General features: G+C 39.8%; 3 protein-coding genes across 7 annotated transcripts in view; 1 reads left to right on the top strand and 2 right to left on the bottom strand.

The window, feature by feature from the left end:
* LOC106672490 (transmembrane protein 151B-like) overlaps positions 1 to 21520 on the top strand; it is a 34904-nt gene that overhangs the window by 7415 nt on the left and 5969 nt on the right. Inside the window, exons 2-6 of one of the 3 annotated variants that reach the window (XM_014403988.2) lie at positions 984 to 1084; positions 1161 to 1249; positions 3948 to 4079; positions 6517 to 6740; positions 15309 to 15529. In XM_014403988.2, the coding sequence (XP_014259474.1) occupies positions 1211 to 1249; positions 3948 to 4079; positions 6517 to 6740; positions 15309 to 15529 (616 nt within the window). In that variant the 5' untranslated portion in view covers positions 984 to 1084; positions 1161 to 1210. Of the gene's footprint in view, positions 1 to 983; positions 1085 to 1108; positions 1250 to 1927; positions 1956 to 3947; positions 4080 to 6516; positions 6741 to 15308; positions 15530 to 21520 lie in introns of those variants that run through there. The other 2 variants (XM_024226177.1, XM_024226178.1) reach the window with 2 other exon arrangements.
* LOC106672489 (centromere-associated protein E-like) lies at positions 8574 to 12727 on the bottom strand. 2 transcript variants are annotated; one of them, XM_014403985.2, is made up of 5 exons: positions 12009 to 12727; positions 11765 to 11944; positions 11467 to 11697; positions 9566 to 9787; positions 8574 to 9491 (listed from the first exon to the last, which is right to left on the bottom strand). In XM_014403985.2, exons 1-5 carry the CDS (start codon positions 12597 to 12599, stop codon positions 8802 to 8804), a joined length of 1914 nt encoding a protein of 637 aa, XP_014259471.1. In that variant the 5' UTR covers positions 12600 to 12727; the 3' UTR covers positions 8574 to 8801. The 2 variants fall into 2 exon arrangements, with proteins under 2 accessions (XP_014259471.1, XP_014259473.1); XM_014403987.2 differs by having other exon boundaries at positions 12018 to 12723.
* Positions 15537 to 20184, bottom strand: LOC106672488. 2 transcript variants are annotated; one of them, XM_014403983.2, is made up of 5 exons: positions 19669 to 20184; positions 19359 to 19496; positions 17150 to 19278; positions 16091 to 16604; positions 15537 to 15713 (listed from the first exon to the last, which is right to left on the bottom strand). In XM_014403983.2, exons 1-5 carry the CDS (start codon positions 19979 to 19981, stop codon positions 15580 to 15582), a joined length of 3228 nt encoding a protein of 1075 aa, XP_014259469.1. In that variant the 5' UTR covers positions 19982 to 20184; the 3' UTR covers positions 15537 to 15579. The 2 variants fall into 2 exon arrangements, with proteins under 2 accessions (XP_014259469.1, XP_014259470.1); XM_014403984.2 differs by lacking the exon at positions 19669 to 20184 and adding an exon at positions 19564 to 19636.

The following is a 21520-nucleotide window of genomic DNA, read 5'->3' as shown; positions in this document are numbered from 1 at the left end:
GTACAAGATTAAAACGGCAAGAACTTAACAAAAGATATGGACTACTCAGACACCTGGACCAAAATCAACTCTAGGAATACATAACAAACTAACCGCTAAACTAAACACTCATCAGACCTATTTAACCAACGGAGTTGAGCTGCGGGGCTCGGCCAAATCATCCAACATCCAACGAATTCAATCTTTTCAATCTAAAGTTATCCGCCGTATCCTCAATGCTCCCTTCTATGTCACCAATCAAACGATCATAAAGATCTTATCCGAACACGCTTCTTCACTTTCCACTCTAAACTATCCTTCCACCGTAATCCACTAGCCCTAACTCTTTCCTCAACGTCTCTCCCTTACAATACTCCGCGCCGTTTAAAACGACGATGGCCTCGTGACCTTCTATCTAACCCACCCAATTAAATTTAATGTATTTTATGTTCTTACATGAAGAACGATGATAATGTTGTTTCCTGAGTGTCCCAATAGTCGAACCTTTTCCAAGACTCTGCTCATCTTTGTTGTTGGATTGTTTGTGTTTCCCTTTTGTTTGTCTTCGGTTATCCGTTCATAAGCGTTTTATCTTTCAAGACCTGTTGATCTGAAATGTTTCTCTTGCCATGACTTTCAGTGGTTTTGGTTTTCTTGTTAAACGTCTGGGTTTTATGATTCAACTTTTTGTTTAACTTGAACTTTAAAGTCCACGATTATCGATGTATCGTACATCAGCACTGGGTAATTCTCACTCCTTCCAGTCAACAGCTGACTTAGTTATTTCTTTCTTTTGATCAATTGTCTTGAATTATCTTACGGCTTGATTTTGAAAAATATCTTCGTTTCTTGTCCCTGACTAATTATTATAACATTCATATTAGAACAAAAATTCTGTTCGTGATTATAATAAGAATAAATATGTCAATTATCAAAATTATACTAAAAATAATTTTTTACACAAAATAAATGTTCAAATACATGTTTATGTTTGTTGTTTTCAGAGGGAACAGTGAAAATATTATTGGTTATGAGCTGTGCACGGTGATCCTGTGGTGCGGCGTTCCTCCGATGACACATATAGAAACGAAGATTTAAAAAGAGTGTAATAATAATTTTTTAAAATTGTAATTGGTTTGATAGAAAGTTCATCACTTAGAATTTCATAAACGTTTAATTAGGATAATGGAATAGGATGGCCGATAACAGGCTGAGATGATGACAGGGCGATATGAGCCGAAGTGCTCTCGACGACGACGATCAAGAAGAGGTGAGCCGTTTGTTTTTATTTTCCCTCACGTGTCTATATTTAGCTGTGCACTGTCAAAACATAACTGAAATTTTATTTACATATACGTATATATTTATGATAGCATTACAATGCCATTGCAATCTAATGACTGTCATGACCTTCAACTTTTGACGTGTTTCCGTATTATTTCATTATTTTTATATTTAGAGGAATAATTAGATTAAAAGCCCCAGCTATCGTGGCAAATTATGGGAAAGCGTTCCTGACTTTCCTGCGCGCGTAGTCCAACTTTTTATCAGTAGAATGTGCCGATGGTGATCTCGCTTGTTCAAAAAATTTAATAGTTAAGTATTTTATGAATTCCAGCACGATCGAGATGTTTGTACCAGTGTGATGTTCCTATGTACAAAACCTGTTCTAGTTGTGGATTTGAAACTCCAGGAATGGCATACACACGGCCACGGGCCTGACACCACCGTGTACAGCACAAGTCCCATGGGCGGGTGACAGACAGGACTGACCAAGCTAAAAGTACGCAGTCACGCCTTCAATAGTGCTGAAAACTATCGCCCAAGTTTTATTGCAAAAACTGTGCAAAGCAATGGGCTGTAAAGAATGAACTTCGTGACAGTATAAAGTTGGGCCTTCACAATCATCATTTGTGCGATATGGTGTTTCCACCAGGCATCACTTCGACAATGCTTTCATCTTCAAAAAAGAGCCAGTGAGCATAGAATTTCTTTATTTAAGCATGGGCTTATCCGGCTTAAGTTATACTGGTCGACGAGTCCTCACATTGAACATTCACTGATGGAGCAAGCAGCCATTTTTTTGCACTAAATCATACCTACATCAAAAACATATAGAACGGCTAATTTAGTTAAGTCACGAAATACAGGCACCTTCAAAATCTTCATAACGATCCAATCGCTAAAATAGAGTCGCCGCAATGGTTTAGGCGTTGACCGTAAGGCAAAGGTCCCGTGTTCGAATCCAGCCTTTGATACCGACGTAATTAGAAAAAAAGCACAAAAAAGCGTGGAGCGAATACGGCGCTTTGCAATGTTAAACCTGCGCGACCAATCCGTCGTGCGGGGGTTTTAATCTAGCGCCTTGCTAAGAAGAAATTTGTACTTAAATTAGTGTATTTGTATTTACAGACGGGTTAAGTGACACATCCAGCATTCAATGTTTTTTCCGTAAAGCGGAGGAACATAGCAACTCGAAACTGAAGTTTTGCACAATTTTTTTGCTCTAAATCATACCCATGTCAAAAAATCTAGAATGGCTAATTTAGTTAAGTATCTTTCTTCATAATGGTGTTTTCATTTTATTTAGGATACAGTTCAATAAGTTCATTGTTTAAAGTCTGGACTTGTCTTTAGACGCCACTTCCAAGAGGGGGTTTGGGATGTTTTTCTTAGCCGTGTCCTTTTTATAAGAAAGAAGCAAGGATGTGGCCTTGTTATCTTTGTTCTTTTGTTGTCTTGTTTGTTAACATTGTTTGTCCCTCTCGGCTATTCTTCCATCAGTTTATGTCGTGAAGTGTTTTTCTCCCGTTTCATCGACTCGGAGACTTCAACCACATATTGCACACCCACAAGAAAAGTGAAGTATTCGGGTGTGTGATGCAGGAAAAATGACACAAATGTATGTGGACTCTTAGCTGCTAGGCAGCACTATGTGCCACTTTTGAATTGGAACATACCGTCACCTTTCACGAAAAGTGGCATATCTTAGTTAATTATCGAGCTTTAAAGCATCGGTGTGAGTATTTATCAGGCAAGTGGCACTTTTCGAGTTACGTCAGTTTTTTTCTTGTTTAGTGAAGGATTTTATGCTATACCGGAGTCACATGTTCACATTGTGAAAAACAATTGTTACATCAATTGTACAAATATGTTTTTCGTAATGAGAAATTAACATACGCCCTGATGATGACCTTAAAATAGGCCGAAAGCTTGGCAGTAACAACTGAATTTGCTTTTTTCTTGAAGACCATGCCTTGATCTAGAGCGTTCGTGAATTATTTTAGTTTCATTTATTTTAATAACATTCTTATAATTTTGTTTTTTCATAATTTGTTAACAATGTTGTCTTTTAACTTTTACTTTATTTAATAGTTTCAAAGATTTTTTTAATGTTTTATTTACAATATGTTTAATAATCATTAAAACTTTTATTTCAATGATTAATTTTGTATTTTAAATAACTAATTAGCTTTGACTCCAGGTGGAAAACAAATTTGGTTCAAAAATAATCTTTGTAAAACTTACTCCATTATGCTTGTTTGTTAGGTTGGTATGTTGTCTGTTACTATCAAAAAAATTAATACAGACATTAATTGACCACTATTATTGTTAAAGCAAACAAACTTAAATTACTGAGAGCCAATAAATGCAAGAAAAGTGTCACAACTCAAAAATGCGTAGTTTTTTAGGGGTAATACAGCTGCATTTTTAAAGTTTCGTGTTTTCGCTTAAGTTGTGGAGAAACGAATGGCAATATTGATGGATCATGACGGTTTTTATTGCCAACAACTATAATGGCGTGTATTTAATACATAAGTAAAAAAAACCAAACTTCCATTTGTATCTCCTGTAGATTTTTATTTTGTTAAGTTGTGCCACTTTTCTTGTGGTTGTGCGATATCACAAAATTCACCTGTGTATTTTTTGTTTCACTTGAACAAATAAGTTTTCATTTTCTGTTTCAGTTGTATCCGGTAGGGCAGAGCCTTTGTGGAGCTCTACAGCGTGAAAACAATTGGAAATGTTTCATTCTGACATCGTTGATCCTTGGCTGCCTTGGAGCGGTCACGTGGTGTCGTTTTACGCGTGTTACGAAAGTAAGTACATATTAATAAGGGTATTTGGCTGTGCCACTCGTTTCAAGTGTGTTCAAGTCGAAAGGTTATGTGCTAGTCTGTTATTTTAAGACTTAGAGAGAAAACGAGAGAAAGAGAAGGAGAGAGTGTGGGTGAAGACTAGGGCGAGGACCCCAATCAATGTTTTGGTGTGGCTTCCTGATGGTGCACTGCCCCCAAATTCCACAAGTTTAAGGATCTGCTGCCGCTTCTTTTGAGAATCGATCTGCTTCTTCAGTACTTTGTTGGCCAGCATGAGCTTTTACCCAACGTAGTTTTATTTTCCATCTTTCAACTTCTAGGCCTTACTCAAGGTTTGCTTTTCTCAACAACTAGCACATGATTTGACGATCACGACGCGGTGCTATTACCGCTTTGCTGTCTGTACAAATTCGCAGCGTTTTTAATTGTGGTTTTATGGATAATTCTTCTTCCATGGCCTACTCCAATGTTTCTGCCTGATGTTTGCTGAACCAGTCAGCGAGTTTATATTTCTGTATGTATACTTCATTTTCTCGCTTCCGACTGCACATCCTACACCAACTTCCGATTTGTTACCATCTGTGTACATAAAGGCTTTCACTGCAGACGATATACGAGAGAGAGAGAGAGAGAGAGAGAGAGAGAGAGAGGCGAAAGAGGGAGAGAGAGGGGGAAGGAGGGAGAGAGAGGGGGAAGGAGGGAGAGAGAGAGAGAGAGAGAGAGAGAGATATGGAGAGAGAGAAAGAGAGAGGAAGGGCGAAAGAGGGACAGAGAGGGGGTGAGAGAGGGGGGAAGGAGGGAGAGAAAGAGAGAAGGGAGAGAGGTAGAGAGAAAGAAGGGGAGTAAGAGATAGAGCGAGGGAGAGAGAGAAAGAGAGAGAGAGATGGAGAGAGAGAAAGAGAGAGGGAGGGCGAAAGAGGGAGAGAGAGGGGGAAGGAGGGAGAGAGAGGGGGAAGGAGGGAGAGAAAGAGAGAAGGGAGAGAGGTAGAGAGAGGGAGAGAGAAAGAGAGAGGAAGGGCGAAAGAGGGACAGAGAGGGGGTAGAGAGGGGGAAGGAGGGAGAGAAAGAGAGAAGGGAGAGAGGTAGAGAGAGGGAGAGAGAAAGAAGGGGAGTAAGAGATAGAGCGAGGGAAAGAGAGAAAGAGAGAGGGAGGGCGAAAGAGGGAGAGAGAGGGGGAAGGAGGGAGAGAAGGGAGAGAGAGAAAGAGAGAGATAAAGAAGGGGAGTAAGAGATAGAGCGAGGAAGAGAGAGAAAGAGAGAGAGGGAAGGAGAGAGAGGGAAAGAGAGAGAGATGAAGAAAAAAGGGGAGTAAGAGATAGAGCGAGGGAGAGAGAGAAAGAGAGAGAGAGGGAGGGAGAGAGAGAGATTGAGAGAGAGAAAGAGGAGGGAGGGTGAAAGAGGGAGAGAGAGGTGGAAGGAGGGAGAGAAAGAGAGAAGGGAGAGAGATAGAGAGAGGGAGAGAGAAAGAAGGGGAGTAAGAGATAGAACGAGGGAAAGAGAGAAAGAGAGAGGGAGGGAGAGAGAGAGAAAGAGAGAGAGATAGAGAGAGGGAGAGAGAAAGAAGGGGAGTAAGAGATAGAGCGAGGCGGAGAGAGAAAGAGAGAGGGAGGGTGAAAGAGGGTGTGAGAGGGGGAAGGAGGGAGAGAAAAAGAGAAGGGAGAGAAATAGAGAGAGGGAGAGAGAAAGAAGGCGAGTAAGAGATAGAGTGAGGGAGAGAGAGAAATAGAGAGAGAGGGAGGGAGAGAGAGAAAGAGAGAGATGGTGAGAGAGAAAGAGGAGGGAGGGCGAGGGAGGGAAATGAGATAGAGAGAGAGTGATAGAAAGAGAAAAGGGGAGTGAGAAATAAAGAGAGATAGGGAGTGGGAGAGAGATAGAGGGTGAGAGAAAGGGAGGGATAGAGAAAGAAAGGGAGAGAAAGAGAGAGAGGGAGTGAGAAAGGGGGAATTAAGTGTTTCTTTGGTCTGCTAGTTAGTGTTATGGAATTGTTCACATGTGCATCAAAAAGAAAAAAAACAAGTTAGATTAAAAGAGAGAAGAACGAAAAGGTACAATTTTATCAAAGATTTTCAATAAAAGAATTTTCTTAAATTATTCTAAAGAGTCCATTAATTAATTACACACAAGCAGATGAAAATCTTGAAAAGTGGAACAAAAACACAGTTGACACGGATGCGTGAATACTTTTTTTTTTTAAACAAAAGTGCGAATACTTAAAGTTTCAAATATGATCTCAAATTATATATTTTACAATTAGAAGCTGGCTTGTAATTTTTTTAAATTGTAAATGAAATAAATTAACCATTAATGTTCGCAAGATTATGCGTTAAGCGCCAAGTTTTTAGACTATTTTTTGGAAAGATTCGGTCGTTCCGTTGAACAACATTTTTAAAATAAAAATCCATTCTCAGCTTCAAATTATTTTGTTTTATTGTTTCAGGTCGTGATAAACTTCGCTTTGTATCCGATACAAAGCAGCAGGCAGATGTCACCTTGCGACGAAGGCTACATCTACATCCCTCTTGCCTTTATGGCTATGCTTTATTTGGTTTATCTCGTCGAGTGCTGGCATTGTACGGCGAGAATTGAACTCGGCTACAGGGTAGGAGTGGACACCGTCCTTCAAAAAGTACAACAGATGAGAGATGCTCAACCCATTGTTTGGTACGTTCAATTAAAATCCAGTTCATTTTATTTCCTTCGTCGAGTTTCAGAGATAAATTGCTACTATGTCTATTGTTACGTGAATTTATTTATATTTTGAACTGTAAGCGTTTTTATATCTCATATTTGTTAATTATGTACTATGATAAATTGTGTTACAATTTGATAAAGCGATCATGTGATTTGAGAAGAAATAAAGCACCACAGTCGGAACGAAAGGAGGATAAACGGTCCAGAATGATCGCAAACGACCAAGTTACAGGTCCATCATCCCGCAGTCTTCAAGAAGAAATATCATAACTTAGAGGTTTGGCCATCCTTATCTGGCTATCCTCGCTGTTTTGATCAGTCAGACTTGGCATTTTTTTTATCGTCAGTGTGGTCTGAATATTTATTTTACCTGTATTTTAACAGAAACCTGCCACTGAAGTTAGTGCCTACCGGTTTCTCTAATCATTCTGGTCTGCCCATCCTCGGTGTTTTGGCCAGACAGACCTGTTTTAACATTAAGCCATCTTTAGTGGTGGGACTGCCATATAATTATTTTATGTTCACACTTCAGTTGATGGAGAAATGTCGAAACTCGTCATCAACCAAAACAGCGAAAACCTGTATGATCTAAAGCCGGGTTTGTAAGGGATGACAGTCCGAGTCCACTGTGACATCGCTTGCAAATAGATGTGGTTCTATCTCTAGGCCATTTCCTAGCCTTCTTATTTTTTTTAGACTTGGTATTTTAATATTTAGACTGACCCAAACATAACAATGTAGAGATGAGGAAACAGGACTGACTGACCAGAACCGCATGGTTAGCCCGACCAGAATGATCAAAAGCGACCAAATTACGGATTAAGTTGTGAGATTCTTCTTGGCGTCTGATGTGATGGAATTGAAGCTATTTGGCCGAGTTGGTTGTTTCCGATCATTCCGGTCTGTCTACTATTGCAATTTTGGTTCCCAGTTGGTTCCTAGTTGTAGGTGCGAACATAAAATATTTGGTCAAAACCAGAACCGAAGATGGCAAAATGGCGAAACACTTTTAATTGACCAAAACAATTAGGATGAAAAAACCAAACTACTGAGTAGGTGTGAGTTTTTTATGGTCTACGTGGTGATTTACTTCTGGCCGTTTCCAATCATTCCGGTTTGTCTACCCTAGCTCTTTTGTTCTACCTGAAACGTTTTGACATATCAACATCTTGCGCACCATGATGCGAACGTAAAATAAATACTTAGTCATCTCCACCACTGCAGATGACGAGATACTGAAACACACTTTAGTTGAAACACACGCTGCCGAAATGAGCAAGAGTCGCCAGACCAGAATTATTGTAGTAGAACTACCACATCTCTAACCGACTTGTGAGATTTCTTCTTGGGGTCTGCGGAGTGTTGAACCTTTAGCATTTCCGATCATTCTGGTCTTTTTACCCTTGCTATTGTGATCCAGGTGGCAGTTACAAGTGCGGGCATAAAATAATCATTCGGACAGACCTACCACTGAAGATGGCAAAATGGCGAAACTCGTTTGACTGACTAAAACCCCTCAAATGGAAACTATCAACTATTGTAACATTTCCTCTTACGGGGGGATTAACTCGTTTAAGATCATTCCTGTTCGGCTGTCTTTGCTATTTAGGTCAGAAAGTTCCTCACTGATGATGGCGTAAGCCTGCGAAAGAGTAGACAAACCCAATAGAGTGATCAGTTTAATTTTTACTCCGAAATTCGTGAACATATCCTTGAAATTATATTTCAACCATCTTTGGAAGATTTCCTTTCGAATGACTAATTAACTATACAATAATTACAATGTATATGTTTATTCCACTATTCGACCTTTACAGCATAAAATTTATTAATGTGTTTCTTGTTTTTAGAGGTGGTCTATTTGTTCTCAATCCTAATTCGTGATACTAATAGATTAGTATTTGTTTTTGTCAATATTCTTTCTAGTTACAGTATGTTGGTGGAAAATAACAGGGTTGTTTTGTACGTTGTTCCGGTCAATTTAAAAATTGTTTAATAATTGTTGATAACATTTTTTTTACATAGGAAAATTCATATCTTTTTGACTGACATGAAATCCCCGAACTGATTAGATTGGCGTTTTTTAAACTTTTGCGAGGAATCGTAGGTCGCTAATAAATTGGCAGGGGTTTTCCTGTAAGGTACCCCGCCCATTCTGTAGATTTTCGGCCAAGAATCCACCAAAAGATTGGCTGATCTAATCTCCAACTGGTGGATCAGTTCATTGAAAGCTTTCACCTCTTTCTGACGTGCGAACTGGATTTTTTTGGCCGCTTCCACTTTTTTGTGGACGAGGTTCCGAATGAGTGGTATGTGCTTCGGAAGGATGAGCCCTTTCGATATGAGAGTGTTCTCCATTCTTTCTATTTTCTTAGCATCGAACTTATAAGCGTCTTTCATGAGCTTGACGAAAGCGTTGGAGTCTTTGTACCTGGCACTCCATTCGGCAACGTTGTCTTTCAGTTTAATCGTGGCTTCGTACGTTTTGTCTTTCAATTTGATGTCTTCTTCCAAAGCTACGCATTCGTTCTGTATCTCGTCGATTGTCTTTTGAAGTTCTTCGTTGTATTTCTCATGGCAAGCCATGCTTTTAGTGTCTTTCGCTATCGCGGCTACAAACGTCTCCATCCACCTGGTCTCCTTTTCACTCTCTTCCAAAGGCCCTTTGATCTTTTTTATCCCATTCTTCATCCGTGCGATCTCTTCGTCCATCTTATCCATCTAAACATAGTTCGTGTTTAACTTTGGAAAAACAAAGAATAAAATATCCGGTTTTTTCGATCAAATATATTTACGTTCGCTTGAAGGGTCTTCAACTCATTTTTAAGAGAGATTATAAGTAAAATATCATTCTCGGCGGTGTCCCTGAAGAATTGCTGCGTGTTCACGTAGACGATGTTGTGGTTTTCCTTGAGCTGCTTAATTACCGTGTCATAGCTTTCTGTAACCATCATTTTTTCCATGTGAAATTTGTCTTTTATGTACTCCTCCTTGCGTTTGTACCTGTCTTCGATCATCTGAAACTCGGAAACAAAAGTGATAAAATTCTATTTTTTATTTCTACCTTAAATGAATTTACAGTCGAATACTAGAAAAACTCTTGGATTATGCTGACTAATCAGGCATGCAGATGAATCTAAAATCGAGTATGAGTTAGGAACTGAGTTTGGAAATAAACCAAGGACACTCATAGGTTCATCATCTCTGTGAAATCAAGTGGAATGTTACAACTCAGTCAGAAGTTTGGCCGTTCTAATCTTTCTCGTCTGGCCATCCTCGCTGTTTTCGGAAATCAGATGTGTTTCAGCATTTCGCCATATTCAGTGGTAGGTCTTAAAATAATTATTTTACTTTCAAAACTGTAACTTGGCACATACCCTACACTGAAAATTTTGAAATGTCAAAACATTTCGGGCAGACAAAAACAGTAAAGGTTGACAGACTAGAATGATCAGAAACAAGGTACAGGTTCATCACCCCGACATACACCAAAAAAGAACTCTCTCCCGAGGTACGCATAATCAAGGTAGAAGATAGGGTTAAGATGTGGCAACTTCACAGCATTTTGTTACCTGTATGGTAGATAGTTCAGTATAACAAAGGTTATACCAAGGGTCGTAGCTTCTCTATTCAATTCGATTTGGTGGAATTAGACTCTCTACATGGTAGAATCATGAAAACTATCGACAGACACCAAAACTGTCATTCCAGTGGATCTGCGATGCCCTTTAGCAGCAACTCTCTCGAAGTTGGGCCTTGGGCAATGTGCCACTGTCTTTCAAGCGGAAAGGTTTTATAGTCAGGCATTAAAGGCAAACTCATCTGTAGTAAAGACCAGCGCTGTCTGGATTTGCATTCTGTCAGACATTGTTTACAACATCGAAATTATCCTTGTTTGGGTACCCAGGCATGCAGGGCAGAGGAGCGACTAGGAAGCCGATATATTTGCCAAGGAACGTTCAACATGGGTGTAGACCCTGAACCTTTATCAAATTGCCAAAAACGTAGATCCATCTAAGTTCAATGGGATTGTATTTCAGGACAGAGGTATCCAACATTTCCTTAGGTCCATTGCAGAATCTACTAAACTGACAATAAATTTAATAGAAGTCTATGATTGGAGTGATGACTGGACCCTCAGATTCCGGAAGCATAAGTGTAGATTTGGAGCAGCAGAAACAAGCCTATGCAGATAAGGAAAAGAGCTGAACGTGTCCTTTGCTTATGCATCCTCTTGCGAAAGAAAAAGCCAAGTCCTGAAGGATACATTTTCACTGGAGCTCTTATCAAATCAGCCATCTAATAAAAAGCTTAACGAATTGCTCGAGATGGAGATTGTACAATAGTAATTAATTAAGGTTTTTAGTTGAGATGAAAAAAAGCTAATGGCACGAGAGGGATTCGAACCCACGACCTTCGGCTAGATACGCCGCTGCTCTACCACCTGAGCTATCGTGACCTCGATCCACTCGGACATCAACTCCCCCATCTCAACCCCACCAGTTTTCCCTCCTTTTGCCATTTTTTAATTAATTGTAATGTTTAATTGGTCAAGCGGACCACGAAATTAGTGAATTTAATTGTACAATAGATTTGGTCACGGTAAAGGTCATAAAGAGACTTATCTTAACCTTAACTTTAAAACACACACAGACACAATTTCCCATTTTAAATAGGTAGATACTTACAAACTCACCTTCGTTCTTGTTTGATCTAGATTAATAAGTTTCGCTCTCAGCTTTTTTCTATCGCGTTCCCTTTTATTTTCCATCCACCTCACATTCTCCTGGATCATGTTGTTGGTTTGGTCTCTTTTCGCCTCTGCTTTTTTAATCCTTCGTAACAACTTGCTTTTAATTTCATCCGACCATATTCTGTTGAAATATAACAACCGGGATTTGAACACTTTCTCTATCTCCTGACACGCCTACAGTGTTTTAAAAGATTAGTCTCACCTCGGCTCTTATACCTTTTACATTACACGGTTATCGTACCATCGCTAATTCGTACTCGTAAAGTTTGATTTCTTGTTTTAATTGGGTCACTTCGTTTATTTTCTCTTCTTTGACAGATTTATAAAAAGACGGGTCGTTTGGATCGACTACAATGCCAATAGATTTGAGTTGGACACCCATTTCTTTCAATCTGTCACGCCTGTTGAGCAACACGGGAGGCTGAAATGAAAGATGCACATTAACACACCGAAAGAAGTCAAACTTTTTTGGTTAAACTGTTTACCCTTTGTACCTTTTCGGACGACGTGGTCTTCGGCGTCTCTTCTTCTTCGATAATATCTTCCATGGTAGTTTGATTTGTGCTGTACAATTCTTCATTAATTTCGTTTTCACTTTCTACCGACTCTTCTGCTTCGCTTTCCGAAACCTGCTCTTCGACACTTTCTTCCGGGGCTATAAGTTTACTCGGGACGACTGAAATCTCCGGAGGCGTTTTAACTTCTACAGTTTCCGTTTCTGTTTCTTTCTCAGGATCTATCATCCTGTTGTTGACAATAAGCTTGAAACATCCTCCCGGGGGTTTTTTCCTTTCTTGGAACGACGTACCTTTTATCCTTCCACCTTTAGACTTTTGCTCCATTAAGTCTTGTTTGAGAAGCATATTCTCCACCTCGATCTTTTTCAACCTTTCAGCAGTACTTTGAAGCGCTTTCTTTACCATATCAGTTTCGAGTCTTTCCATAAGTTCATTGTCTTTCAGATCTTTGAGTTGGTTGTCCATTTTCTGGAACAGTTCTTTTAGGTTGGCTTCGTTCAAACTCGCCACGTTAACGCCCTGAATCATAATTTCCTTAGCTTTCTTTTCTTTGGCCATGTTTTTTATTTTTTATTAAGAAACGGATACAAAATTTAATGAGATCGGTCACTAAAGGATTACTTTAAATATCATTAAACATCTGTAAAACTACATAGCTTAATGACAATTTTCCTCTTAGGCTGATGTTTTAAACAGCTATGTAGCTCAGCTGACGTTTGTGGAACGATTGTCTTTTCAAAACCCATTTGGTGTATGCCCAGAAAGCTATGGTAAAAACCAGTGGATTAAATAAAAATAAATCATTTTGGCCAATTATTAGTTCAAAACATGGCTAAATGCAGCGTGAAGATGAAGGGCCTAGGTTGACCTTCCATTTCATTCTCTTTAATCTAGACAATTCCTTTTTGGGTAGGTTTGTAGCTTCCTACATCCGATTTGTATTTCGGAAGTTACCGTCAATCCTAGGTTAAGTGTAGTTCAGACTGTACACAATATTTATGAACAAGTCTTTAAGAGGACAAGCAAATTACTCAACACCTCTAGGTGTGGTATGTAGACGTTGGGTCCACTGAAATTGCATGCTTCGGCTTTCTTCCATCATGAAACCTTTGCAGCATATGCTATGACGTACATGTTAGTAGTAGTGCGATTTGTGCTTCGGATCAATTCTAGCCCAGTTCAGACTGTACACAATGTTTACGAACAAGATCATTAGAGAACAAGCAAATAACACTAGCTGGGTGTGATCATGGACTGTATAGACTGACCTTTCATCATGTCCTTTTCGGGACTGATTCAAAAATGCTGCTGATTCCTGCTTCCCCTGTTGAAGGGAACAAGAAAATAACTCACACACCACTTGCTGCGTTTTGTAGGCGTTGAGTGACTGAAATTTCATGCGTCGGCCTTCTCCCATCGCCTTTGCAGCATATGCTATTACGTACATAAGTTAGTAGTAGTGCAATTTGAGCTTCGGAAGCTATCATAAATTCTAGCCGAGTTCAGACTGAACACAATGTTTACGAACAAAATCGTTAGAGAACAAGCAAATGTACAACACTAGCTGGGTTTGATCATGGACTGTCCAGATGACCTTTCATCAAGTCTTTTTCGGGACTGATTCAAACAAAAATTTCTGATCCCTGCTTCCCATTTAAAGTGAACAAACTAGACTGACATTTAATCAAAACCTTTTCCGATTGTCTTTAGGCTGGTTTTCTGCATTATACCTTTAGATAGTACTTGGCTTTATGATATGCGCTTCGAAAGCTACCGTCAGTTTGTTAAGTTAAGCCTAGTCTGGACTGCACACAATGTTTACGAACAGTGTCGCGCATTAACTCTATGGTAGACTGTTCCTTTTCAGAATTTCGCCAAGATGATTGGTAATGACTAAATAACTTTTTCTAAAATGACGCAAGTCAAAAGTAGCTCAGTTCCTTGCTTCCTGGTTCAATGATACAAGCAAATAGTTCATATAAACCAGTTTGAAGATAGTTCAAATGGATCGTATAACTTCTGCGATTTTCTTTAACCTGAACAAAATGCTTTTTTTGATATGGTGGAACCTTTTGCAGTTCTGTGATCACGGTATGGTTTACGCTTCGGAACTGAACACATGTGCATTCGGGTTAGTGTGATGCAGTGAAGTAGAGTTGATGATGGGTTAAGGTCTGTGTGAAGTAACTAGACTTACGTCTACTACTTACTATTACTGATGTATAAAACAATTAGAATAACTTGTTTATAAAAATAGTAAACAAACAAAAAGGATATTTATTTAGAAATCGTGAGATGCAGTCTGGTGTGATGTAGGTTTCAGAAAAACATTTCCTTTATCGTGCCAACGTTTCGATCTTTATTGAGATCATCTTCAGGGCCTGGGATTTACAATATATTTGATTGAATATATAAAAAAATATATTTTGCATTGTATAAATTCACTTTTCCACATCCAAAATGTAATTGTAATATATGTATAAACAATGTTTGTAAATCCCAGGCCCTGAAGATGATTTCAATAAAGATCGGAACGTTGGCACGATAAAGAAAATGTTTTTCTGAAACCTACATCACACCAGACCGCATCTCACGATTTCTAAATAAATATCGATTAACGGTCACTAATACCACACACACAAAAAAAAAGAGGATATTGTGTATAGTGTGTAGCATAATCATTTGTTGTAACATTTTCTGTAGTTAAAAGTGGACTACATAAAACCTCGTTTATTGTCTGAATGAATTTTTCTTCCGATTATAAGCAACACGGATTCGAAATCACTTGGCGATATTTCAGAAAAATGTCTGAAAATCTAAAAAGAAGCTATTTAAATTTTAGATGACACATGCTCATTGGGATAATTGGTACGTTAGTACTTTTCTTATTCTTCTTTTTTTCCATCCAAATTTCTTTGGATTTGATGACAAAATCAATTGGCTGCGACTATTCCTGCATCAGTGAAAATGATAATTTGAGAAGCACTGAAGCCCTGAGGTACAGGTTGTTATGAAACAATGTTTGCATTCTAGGCTTGTTATACCTGGCCAACGGGTTTGGTTTTTATAACTAGTCAGAAAACAAAATCAGTAATCTTGTTATAAAGTAATTTTACTAGGATCTAACCATCTTGTAAGGCAGGGTAAATGTTTTATAAGAAAATATTTTGAACAGAGAATATGAGGTAAGTATTGATTTAAAGGTTCGCCTTTACTTCTAGAACAACCCCATAAATAACTGTATTGTATCAAATATTTTCTTTGTAGGTGGAAAGCGGTTTGTTATCATTACGTGAGAAGGAAAAGACAGGTGACAAGGTATCGGAACGGGGATGCTTACACAAGCACGCAGGTATACTACGAACGAGTCAATTCTCACGCAGCTGCAGCTAGCTTTATGTTCGCTTACTGCGGTGTAAGGGACATTTCAAAACGTCTCGTTTTAGACCACACCAACGGCTCGATAACTAAAATTCGATTCAGTAAAGGTAAAGAATATTATCCTTGTTTCGAAGTAATAAATTTATTTTCATTTGGATTATTTTTTGCTTTTTTTTCCTTTTCCTTTTTTCCCTCCTTTCCCTCCTTTCTTCCCTTTTCCTTTTTTTCCTTTTCCTGTTGCTTTTTTCCCGCCTTTTGGAGTTTTCAAATTTACACTCGGCGTCGGTGGAACTGAAAATAAATCGGGTTGTTATAGTAAAACAACAAAAGTATTTCGCTGTCCGTATGTAGTGGTCTATTGACCACATTACTACTTTCAATTAATTAATCTTTTACAGAAAGGTTTTGGTTTAACTGAAAAAGTTAGTGCCACGAGCGGGATTCGAACCCACGACCTTCGGCCCCATACGCCGCTGCTTTAACCACTTGAGTTATCGCGACTTCGGTCCACTTGGTCACCAACTCCAAGTCACGATAGCTCAAATGGTTAGAATAGCGGCGTATTGAGCCGAAGGTCGTGGGTTCGAATCCCGCTCGCAACACTGACTTTCATTTCTACTAAAACCTTACAAAAAACGATATTTGGCTATGTTCTGTTGTGTACTTACTGATTACTTGCTCAGTAGAGACTTGGCATTGCATGTCTTGTTTCGTCTTGGGCGGTATCCTTCCTTTCAGCGTATGAGGAGCGACGAACTCGAGCTGGAACGAGTCTTCGCTGTTCGTGCTCGTGTCTTCAGTCTCGAACATGGAAGAATCGCCTCCTCCAGGTCCGTCGGGGTGTTTGGGATCGATTTTAAATTGAATCGGCTGAGGCTCGGCTTCGTCTTCTTTCTTCGGAGGGAACATGGAAACATAATAAAGCCCGTGCTTTTTGTGGACGTGCAACGTTGGTCTTAGATCCTCCGGGGATTTGTCCCCGTTATCCTTGTCCTTCCTCTCCTCTTTCAACATCTTGGCCGTTTTCTTTCCCGGCTGTTTGTGCAGTTCCGACTCTTCTTTCTTCTTCCTTGGAGGCGGTTTTCGGGACTTCTTCTTCGACTTTTGCGTTGTACTTTTAGCAGCGTCCATAAGTTCAGCTACACTCTCTGCTATGGCACCTGGTCTCCAACCGCGCCCAGCCTGGAATATTTTCAAATTTGAACTTTAGATTAATGATTTTATTTTTATCCGCTAATTTATATTTCAAATCTTTAAGATATTTAATGACTTGAAAATCTAGTTGCATAACCTATACCTGATCGCCGGAATGAATGAGTTTGGGGGGGGCCAATCAGGTTTTAGGGCCATTTAGCATATAAGACCATAAAGTGGCATTGAAGAAAAGGAACTTGTGATAAAAGAAAAATTACTAAACGCTACTGGAAATATACGAAGTTTTGAATATAGTATTGCGTGTTTGTATTGTTGCAGATAACTTCTACCTGTTAGAAATCACGGCGGAGATATAAAAACATCATTAATCATAAGTACCTACACAAAGTAATATTAATTGGAGGATATAGCACTCCTTCGGTAGTCAGGTCAGAACGTAAAAACTAGATTTGAACTTGGTGAGTGGTGTGGTGGTGGTGGTGGTGTATGTGTGTGTGTGTGTGTGTGTGTGTGTGTGTGTGTGTGTGTGTGTGTGTGAGAGATAAACCTAATATTTCTTAGTTAGTTTATACCTTAAGAATTCCGGCGGCGTTTTTAATATTCCAAAGCCAGCCCATGTTTTTAGGTACCATCCTGTATGGAACAATGCAATCTTTGTGGCCTATGTGGACACCTGGATACATTCCAGCAGTGTATCTATATAGGGTATTGTCTTTTTTCTCATCGTCAGCTTTTGGTTTGTCCTTGTTAACCGAACTACTACTGTTTCCGTCTTTTTTCCCTTTGACGGATTTCGTATCTCCTCCGCCTTTAGCTTTGTTCTTCACATCGTTTACCATACTTTCATAGAAATCGAGTTCCTCTTCCAACATTTTTTGGGCCGTGGAATCGAAATCGGTGCGATCCGAACTGTCGTATACCGAGGTAGAAGGGGATTTTTTCTTTGATTTTTTAGGAGACGGGAGCGGTTCGGTATCAGACTCTTTTTCTTTCTTCTTTTTACCCCCTTTTGCTTTTAAATGTCGCTTTTGCTCGACGTACTGAAAATCGTCATCGGAGGTCGACTCATCGGACAGGACCAAGCTGGGTAGAGAGGACACGCAGGTCGGAGGCATGGGCATCGCCTGCTGAGTCTGTTGGGCTTCTTGGGGAGGTTCGGGTATATTTACCGGGCAAGGTACAACTTGGCCTCTGGCCATATCCATTTGCTTATTCGACTCGTAAGTCGTACCCGGACAGGTATATGGGACTTTCACAGGATGCACTGAAGTCAGTATGTTTGAACATTCACAACGGATGTTCAGACCGTCGGCAGGGCCTCTCATCTCTCCGGGTGGTATGAAATCCGGTACTTTCGGACATGTGCAAATAGAAACGACATTGGGCCCTCCGGAAGATTGAGGAACAATTACGTTGGGGGGCATGACGTTATTTATGTTCTGCATTATGGGGTCGCACAATCTAGGAAGACCGGCCAGCATAGCTCCCGTTTCGTTAAGGTTCCCACAATTCGTCACAGGGCATCCACCCTGCCCTCCGGGGTACCCTGGGTTTCTTGAAGTTTGCAAACGCTGATTACAACGTCTATCAGAACATTCCGTTGTTCGAGGTTTCTTCTGTTGGCTGTCTTTTGGACATCTGCACCTACCGTCAGCCGACGCGGGGCATCCTTTGGGGTTTGGAGCTTTCAGAAAAGGCGGGCAGTTGATTTTCCTAGGATAGACTTGAGGTCTTTTAGTTTTTCTCTCGCTTTGGCCGCTGACCATAAGTTCCCAATCCGAGTCCACTAGATCCGAAATCGCCTTGGACGTCGCGTCGTTTACAGTGATTTCTTCGACTGTTTCGACGTTTTCTGACAAATACGTCGTATCGAGCGACTTGAGATTTGGGCTTGCGTTGGCCTTACCAGGTGCGGTCTTATTCCCTTTATTACTCGGAGGGTTGAAACAGCAATTCAGTATGGTCTCTTCGTGAGGTTTTGCACCTGGACACGGGCATTTAGTGTCTACAAATCCCCGCTGGTTATATTTTTGCTGCATACCTGGAAACATCCTGTTCATATTCGATGTTTCGTTGTTGGCCATGGCACATTTATAACCTCCATCTTGATATTCTACCTCTTGAGGATAATCCGGAGGATAGCAAAGCTGAATATTCACTTCTGGCTCGTTGATGTTACGCCATTGAACGGGAATGAAAAAGTCGTCGGTTCCTTTAGAACACCCTCCAGTTCCAGGCAAATTATCGTCTCTGCAAATATAAGGCGTCCTTTGCTGGTCTACCGTTCTTCTTTCTTCTTCTTCCTTTCGCTTCTTCTCGGCCAGGCTCTTTTTATTTTTCCCAGTTTCTGTCATTTTAGACTTGATACCACCTTTTTCTCCCTGAATGTACTTGAACTGGGTGAAAATAGTCGCACCGAAACATGAGAGTCTTATGAAAAGCCACACTTCTCCCGAGTCGTCGCCGAAAACGTTTAACAGACTGAATTTGTCCTCGATATAGGCGGAAACCGGAAGTACGACAGGCATAGTCGCAAGGGTCACAGCCTCTTTGAAATTAGCGCCCAATTCGACTTTGGTGTGTCCAATCACATGAGAAGGACTTTTATCGACGGACATGCGAATTACTTGCACCTCCAATGGATACCGTTGGATAGTTTTAATCATATCGGTAGGCATCATTGGAAATAAGCACGATTTACCTGTAATAAAACTTTTTTTTAAATTTATACTTGTGATGTTTATAACTATTTGTAGTAATGGGTTAAAATTTAAGTCGTACCACTAGTAAACCGATTTCCAGGAGGGAGCGTCCCTGCAATTTCCGTCGCCAATTTCTTGTCCCTTTCTCTCTCATCTCTCCACATTTCCACAGACATGCCGGCATTCTTCGCTCTCCACCGCTCTTCTTCATGTTTGGCTAAAAAGAAAAATATTCACGTCAAACTTTGAGCTAGGAATCTATTTAACATTATTAATGTAAACACTTTTGCAAAGGTAGTCATCAGACCTCGCGTACAAAATACGTTTATGTTGCTTCAGAATGGTTTGTCAGCTGATTTGAGAAATCTACACGATTCAAAAGTACGTACCATCCTCAAGAAATTTGTCGGTGTCCTCTCCGGGCTTCTGAACGGCGGGACTCATTTCGTCCTTCGAATTGTGTTCGTTGCTTTTAAATTCCGCTTCTTCGATTTCTATAGTTGGGAAATCGAAGAATTTCACTTTGACCCGTACCGGACCTTTCTCTTGCCGTTTCTTTTTCCCTTTATCCTCGGTGATACCGGAATCCGCCTCGTTCACCGAGTCCATAATACCTTCTTTCGTGACGTTGAGGCGGTTCACCGTGACTTCCAAGAGGTAAAGCTGCTCTTCTTCGTCCTCCACGGTCTTTTTCGAGGCCATTTTTGTAATTTTTTTTAAAGATCGAACTAAGCAAAAACAAAAAAGAAAATATAAACTTGAATAACAGAGAAATAAATAAAAGATTTAAATTTAAACTTGGATGACTACAAAAAAATTTTGAATAATAGGAATTTTGTTGCTGCTTTCTCGCCTTTTCAGAATTTTAGTTAATTTAATTAAACATGTGGGCAGACGTATGGACTGTTTTGTGTAAAATAGAAAAAAAGAAAAAAGGTGATTGCAGAAAACGTTTTATGATGCATTTAAAAATAACCAAGCAGTCTTAACTGAAACTTCTTTCATTCTTTTATATGCCCATTGAATATCTTAGTTTGCAAAATAGCTAATTACAAATACACAAAGTTTTTACAAATAAAACTGTCTGTACTATAATGTACAAATAAATTATAAACATAGTGAACTAATCACTTTTTTGAATCCATCAATTTTCACTTTTTCGAGGTTTGGCATTATGCCATCATCAGTGAGGAACAGTTTCTGAAACCCAACTTAAGATGACACCAAACTTTTTTGCATACATCCACTCGCTGTACCAAGGGAAGGCTCAATACCGGCCGACCAGACAACTGATACTTAACCTGACCTCCTTCAGGCTGCATACAAGGAACTGTTTGCCCTTTGAACCGGTGGAAGTATTTCTTAAAACATCCGTGCTCCGTCAAAATTTGGTCATTTAAACATTTGGTTCTATCTTTGACTCTTTTTTCTAGGCTGGGCAAGACCCCATGTGTCAGCCTTTCTTTTATGCTGTTATCCCACTTTATCTGCCATGATTTGACAATTCAACTTTTGAGGACAACTTGCCTTTTTGGTGCATTCCCCAACCAGACCCTTTCATATGCTTCTAGAGTTAGCACAGTTCCTTTAGCTCGCGGACCGCATGCTTTGAAGGACAAGGTTGATGGAATGCAAAGAAGAACTTGAAGGGCATCGATAGACGCTGTCTTTATAGGCTTTTGTCCTTGATAGGTCTGGGATTAGTTTTCCTTTTCATATCCATAATGTTGCTTACAAGGTCGATGGATGTAGCGGAAGCTAGGACTTGGGGTTAGTTATAGCACACACGTCCTTAAAAGAGCTCCTCTGATTTTGCTAAGGATAGATTAACTCTTGCTTTGTAAACTTGTCGCTTATGCTGCTTCTCCTTATTTAGTTATGTGTGCATAAATACTCGCATACCTATGTTTCAACACAGAGGGCCTAGAACGGATCCCTGAGGGATCTTTGTTTTTGTCGAATTTATTTTAGTTCTGAAACAAGATAACGAATGGCCACGCATTTGCAGTTGAGCAAGAAGTAGTTGAATGTCGTGGGGTTGAACTTCATCCAAACCCAGCGATATCCAGGTTTGCTAGGTCACAATTGGTCAAATCCTTGGACCAGTTTGTGTAAGAAAAAACATAGGAAATTGTAGTTCAGTTGCTGTTCGACAGTCATCTCAAATAATGGTGCAAGTGTAGGATATGAAAAGAGTTCGACAACACTCAACAAAGTCTGGGCACAGCTGTTAGATTACTT

This window comes from Cimex lectularius, unplaced genomic scaffold (assembly GCF_000648675.2).
Source record: "Cimex lectularius strain Harlan isolate CLEC.00 unplaced genomic scaffold, Clec_2.1 scaffold64, whole genome shotgun sequence".
Lineage (NCBI taxonomy): Eukaryota > Metazoa > Arthropoda > Insecta > Hemiptera > Cimicidae > Cimex > Cimex lectularius.
This window is presented reverse-complemented; position numbering and strand designations above follow the sequence as displayed.